The 6431-nt window shown below is 45.1% G+C and overlaps 1 protein-coding gene across 1 annotated transcript in view; it reads left to right on the plus strand.

Annotated features, from left to right (window-relative positions):
• PHF13 (PHD finger protein 13) overlaps positions 1–6431 on the plus strand; it is a 17604-nt gene that overhangs the window by 3543 nt on the left and 7630 nt on the right. The window contains exon 2 of the mRNA XM_002923860.4: positions 6030–6288. Within this exon, the coding sequence (XP_002923906.2) occupies positions 6030–6288 (259 nt within the window). The remainder of the gene's footprint in view (positions 1–6029; positions 6289–6431) is intronic.

Here is a 6431-nt window from a genome sequence, read left to right on the forward strand (position 1 = left end):
GCCCCAGGCTGAGTCCCCCCGCCCGCCCGCCCCGCGTCCGCGCCTTCCCGGGGCTGCCCGAGGCCCCCCGCCCGAGCCGTGCACGCCGGGCGACGAGTGTCCTCTACGTCCCGGGTCGGGGGCCTCTAGGGCCCGCCCACGACCCACCGGGCCCGGCTGTGGAGCGAAAGCCGGCGGGGGCGAGCTCGGCGCCCGGAACCCGAGCCACCCCTTTCGCGCCAGACTTCCCTACCGCGTCGGCTCCTAAGCCCCTGCGTGGCTCGCTACAATGCCTTTTTCTTGTTTTGTTTTGAATTCCACTGGTTCCAAGGGTTGCTAGTTAGCCTTATCGCTGGGCAGATTGCAAAGGGCAGGATTTTTACAATTCAGGACCAAAGCTTGAACAAGAATAAGCTTTTTAGGTGACGTTTTTTCTTGGCGCATTTATCAGTGACACGGGGCCAGTTGCCAGGAATCCGCTCCACTGTGTTCCTGCAGGAGTTTCAAACTTGACTAACTCGGTCATTAACTTTCGTCAGGGCACAAAGCGCAGTTTTACTTGCCGATTCATAGAGACTCAGGCTCCAGAGCTGCCTTGAGAAGGGGTCAGGCCTGCTCGGGTTCGACCCCCAGGCCTCCTGGCCCCCCTCTCCTGGAAATGGAAGACAGAGAGTAGGAGACAGTCGTAAGAATTCAGAGGACGCCTTATGAGGCTGAACAAAAGGCTCAAGGACCGGAAAATTACAATAATATAAGTAATGTAATAAATCTGGGGAAAATAGTTTTTCCTATTCCAGGAGAGGGGACACTAGAGGCCCGGGGGGAAGGTGCCTTTAGTTCAAGGTCAGACAGGGGACTGCCTTAAAAACCAGGGATGTGGGCGTTCAGGAACGTCACAGTCACTTGTGGGGTGACTGTGAAGAAAGGAATCTTCCTTATTTTGTTCCAGGAGATACAATGCCAGCACTTTCAACATAGCCATGGTTTTTCTTTAATGTACGCTTTGCCCACTTTTAGAAAAGACCCTTATTTCGACTCCAGTCCTTTTGTTTCTCGGAAGAAACCTGGGTTTTGGTTATTTAATAGCCCCCACCCAGGCCCTGTGGGCCTTGCAGACATTCCTGGGGAACGCCTCACCCATTCGCCCACGTGTGTCCCAGGGCGGGCCAGGCACACGGGGGTGGGGTGGGGGGGTTGCTGTCATTTCTTGGTTCCAGCTAAGTCGGTGCAACCTTTGGAGAAGACATCTTGTTTTTATTCCATCCCTGAAATGTGAACTGCAGGCTTTTCCTTGTCCTCGTGAATCTCATCATCTTGCCATGAGAATATATCTGGTCCGAATTTCAGCATGGGAAGCGCAGGCCTAAGTAAGAAAACATTCAGGTACCCAGGCAGCTGCCTGTTGCCCATAGATGGACTGTTCACACAGCTATTAACGGCAGCAGCAACATTCCTGGGCCCAGGAGCCCGGCCAATAGCTTACTTGCACAGGCTTTGTGACAAGAAAGTCTGAGTAGCCAGGAAGTGGGATGTTTGCAGGGAAAAGTACTCCAGTCCCTCTGGGTCAGAACACGTCCACCTTGCGGAGAAGCAAAGTTTTAATAAATCAAAAATGTTTCAAGAGGGAAGAACGGAGTCTGGTTTTGTGTAATTATTTAAATAAATCAGCCTTACTATGAAGCCTTGATGAATGATGATGCGTATGTTTATTGAAATGGAAAGATATTCATGCTATCCTGTCGAGCAAAAAATCTGATTACCCGTAGTGTGACCCAATTTGTTGTCTGTGTTCATATGCCTACAAAACAACTGTGAAGGTAACATATTCTCTAGGTGGTCAGGTTTGTTTTCTTTGTGCTTGCCTGTGTTTTCTGTTCTGTGTATTAAGGACATAATACCAATTTAAAATGAAATGAAAGATTCAGTTCTTAAGAATAAAATTAAAAACTCCGTTCTTGAGAAAAAAGGTATATTATTAATATCCGGCACCTAAAAGGGGAACATTTGAAGCCACATGTACATAACTAGGTCAACAAAGGAATGTGGTCAGAAAATAAACGGATTCAGACCCATCAGCTGTGTTTGGAAATCTGAAAAACCTAACCCAGGCATGCCATCTAGTTCCCTTTTCACTCATCAACCTTAAGAGTTCAAGCTGGGAATGTGAGAAATTCATTTACTGAAGTATGACCATGTGATTGATACAGTTGGCAAACTCTTCAAATGTCATTCCACAGCCCAACACCGTAGAAACACTAGTGGTTGGTAAGAAAGGTGTTAGCTCTAGTCAACGACCCATAGTTTGGGGGAAAATGTTTGTATTTAGAAATTAAACTTCTGGGGAGAGGGCAGCTGGAGGGGGGAGTGGCAAGGGTGCAGACAAAAAAAAAAAATTAAACTTCAACCATGAAAGTTTTTAAAATTTACCTGTTCCACAATCATGAAAATGGTATCCGCCTGAGCAACTTCTTTATGATAATGTAATTTAACAAATAATGGTACTATTTTAAACAATGACACTATGCAATTTTGATATTTGAATTCTAATTTCAGGCAGACAGGACAAGAGGTCACTGAAATCATTTTATAAAAGCCACTGTTATCCTTTTTTTCTCCCTTTGAGAACATTTAGGAACACATACTTTAGCATTTATACCATCAAAAAGAGATTGCACCTTTTTTCCTATTGTACACCCTGATTCTTTTTGGCTTCTGGACCACCTGAAGTGTGGCTTGTAATGAACCCACTCTATGTAAACTTTCCTTTAAGGAACGCTACTAGTATTCGCTATTTATTAAGTGCAGTATTACATGTAAATGAAATACTGTAGATCAAAACATTTCAACAATATCTGGCATAGTGTTAGCTATTAATCTTTATAGTTTACCCGTATGAGCCATACACAGCAAGTTCATTTGATCTGTCTGTGCATAAGTTATTTTCCTTGCTTTATAAAGAGTTGACAATACATGGTTTAAAACTTATTTATTGGGGCGCCTGGGTGGCACAGCGGTTAAGCGTCTGCCTTCAGCTCAGGGTGTGATCCCGGGGTTATGGGATCGAGCCCCACATCAGGCTCCTCCGCTATGAGCCTGCTTCTTCCTCTCCCACTCCCCCTGCTTGTGTTCCCTCTCTTGTTGGCTGTCTCTATCTCTGTCGAATAAATAAATAAAATCTTTTAAAATAAATAAATAAATAAAACTTATTTATTAATGACTTAAAACTATTCACATACATATATTCACACAGTGGTCAAGGTACTAAAAGTTGAAAACAAGACGATTTGGGGGAATTACCACCTTTTTTTTTTTCCCTTTCCTGGATATGGAAGTGGAAAAGTCAGAAACTGTGGCTAGGAACTATGGATACGAATTCCATACTATTTTTTTTTTAAAGATTTTATTTATTTATCTGACAGAGAGACAGCCAGCGAGAGAGGGAACACAAGCAGGGGGAGTGGGAGAGGAAGAAGCAGGCTCCCAGCGGAAGAGCCTGATGTGGGGCTCGATGTGGGGCTAGATCCCAGAACTCCGGGATCACGCCCTGAGCCGAAGGCAGACGCTTAACGACTGAGCCACCCAGGCGCCCCACGAATTCCATACTATTAAAGCTGAACAAAAACCACCAATAAGCATTTCTGGGAAAAACAAATCTTTGGTTATGTTCATGCCTGCGCTCAAGCACTGAGTTATAATGGGAGGCAGAAAGCTTTCCTGAATGTTCCCCAAATGAATGTAGTGTAGCCAGTGAGAATTAGAAAGGTGAAGCTATATTTGGTAACTCAATTAAAATAACTACATTCTCAAGTTACTTACTGGGAAACTATGGTATTCTTAGTATTTTAAAACTTGTCACGGGGCGCCTGGGTGGCACAGCGGTTAAGCGTCTGCCTTCGGCTCAGGGCGTGATCCCGGCGTTACGGGATCGAGCCCCACATCAGGCTCCTCTGCTATGAGCCTGCTTCTTCCTCTCCCACTCGCCCTGCTTGTGTTCCCTCTCTCGCTGGCTGTCTCTATCTCTGTCGAATAAATAAATAAAATCTTAAAAAAAAAAAAAAAAGCTTGTCACAACCTGTGCTAACCTTTTTTTCCCCCTCTTTTCCAAATAACTATAATCTTCAGCAGATATTTCTATATACTTTTATTTATTTATTTTTTTAAAGCAGAAAACAGGAATCACAGACTCTAAGAATCTGGCTAATGTTCTTGCATTAAACCTTGAATTCCAAATTTGCCCCTTGGAGCCCAGGTGTAGCGCAGGACACCTGAGAAATAAACTAGATAAACCAACTACATTCCCCCACGTGCACATACTATGCTATTGAATCTGGGTCAGTTACTGGTATTCTAGTCCTTCCCTGAGACTAGAGCTGGGATGGTAGATATAATGTCTAAATCTCCTCCAAAGGGCTAAATTTCCAAGGGGAATCAAAGGAGACCAAGAAAGTCCTCCATGAAAATACTTGAGTGGCAGGCAGGAAACAAGCAGACTACATCAGATAGTACTGGTCACATCTGTGTACTAAGAACTACTGTTTATGAATAACCTATTCAAGAAATATCTATTGCGGGGCACCTAGGTGGTTCAGGTCATGATCCCAGGGTCCTGAGATGGAGGCCCACGTGGGGCTCTCTGCTCAGTGGGGAGCCTGCTTCTCCCTCTCCCTGTAGCTCCCCCTGCTTGTTCTCTCTTTTTGTCAAATAAATAAAATCTTAAAAAAGAAATAAAAATATCTATTGAGTTCCTATTCTGGAGCAAGAATTATCACTGTTACATGACACAACCCAGATTTGTAATGTTCTTTCCTCAGGATGACTGAGTGGTTCCATTCAATATAGATCCCCGAATTCTAGGGCTTTGTCATCAAGTCCATCATTATAATGAACAAATTCTTTATTTCACTTTCTTAATGGGAAGGGGACTTAATATTTACTATGTGGAAAACTTACATCATAGCCAACAATGATCAGTTACAAAAATTCCCTCTTATTTGTACTTCACCTCCAATCAATATTCTTTTTAGCATTTAAACTAACAATAGGATAATATCCTTCGTGGTGGCCCTTTCCTATTCAGTCAAAACAAATTGCTCCGGCCCTGGGCAACTCTGGCTGACCTCAGGACATCTGCGCTGGTCATAGTGATCAGGTAACATTCCAAATCCGGCTAAATCACCTGAATGTGACAATTCTCTAAGAAGCTGGTGGAAATGTTTTCAAAGGCCAAGTCCAACGTCTGTTTTTAATCTTACTAACTTTCTAGAGCACCTCAATTTGTTATCCAATGCTGGGGAGTCCACCAATGGGGAAGGCATTACTGAAATAACATTAAAAGATAAAAACAACAATAGTAAACTACCATTACGGAGAAAGGAACTACGATAAAACTTTTACAGTTTAGGAAACGGAGGCTCAGAAAAGTGTTTCTGAGATAAACCCAGTCCCTTAACCAGTAGTTTCCTTCAGAATTATCTTAAACAGCAGTAGTCAAGCAACGAGGCATTCACTCCCTCAGAAATAATCTCCTAGAGGTTCTTCCAATCGTCTTTCTTGATTTAGTAAGTCCAGGAGTCAGTTTTCTGATTCGAATTTAAAATTTTACGTCCCTCCTCTTTAACGCAGTTCCTTTGTCTTCGAAGCTACCAAACATGTTATTGAATCATCTATAGACTTTTTTTCCCTTTCAAATGGTTATCAAAATGTTCAAAAACGTCATGCCTCTTCTGGTAATTTTATCCGAGCGGATAATTTTCAACTAAGTGTTCAGAGTCAGTCAACCTTCAACATATAAAGTTGTAAAATACTCAGCCGTCCAGCATTTAAACCCCGCAAACTCAAACAAATATCAATAAAATCATTGTCAATACCAAATCTCTCAACCACTGCTGTAATCCTGTGAGGTTTACATTCAGAAAATAATTCAATTAAAGTAAGAAAACAGGGGTGGTCCCAAGATCGGGCAGAGAGGAGAGAGAGAGAAAAAAAGCGAATTTAAGACTAACATCTTCCAAAACACTGATAACCCTGGCACAGAGTTTTTAAAAACGCAGTTACTCGACACCCCAACGTGGATCCTACAGACCCCAGGAGATCCTCGGTCCCGCCGACCCAGGACCGCCGGGACTGGAGGAGCCGGCCGGAATACCCCGGCCACGAAAACAAGTTCGCCCCGCCGGGCCCAAGCCCAGGGGGCGGCCGCGACGTCCGCGCTCGTCGCCCCCGCCGCGGGGACAACGGCCCTACAAAGGGGCATGAACCCCCAAGTCCAAAAGGAGACGGCAAATGCCGCCGCCCTCCTCGACCGAGGCCGTCAGCCCCACCCCCACCCGCCGGGGCGATCCCCGCCCCGCCCCCCGCCCCCGCGGAGACCGCGGCGCTACCGCTCGCGCCGCCCCTCCCCCACCGCACAGCCAGCGCGAGCCTCCGCACCTCCCCCGCTCCGGCAGCCTCAG

The sequence above is a fragment of the Ailuropoda melanoleuca genome, chromosome 11 (genome assembly GCF_002007445.2).
Source record: "Ailuropoda melanoleuca isolate Jingjing chromosome 11, ASM200744v2, whole genome shotgun sequence".
NCBI lineage: Eukaryota > Metazoa > Chordata > Mammalia > Carnivora > Ursidae > Ailuropoda > Ailuropoda melanoleuca.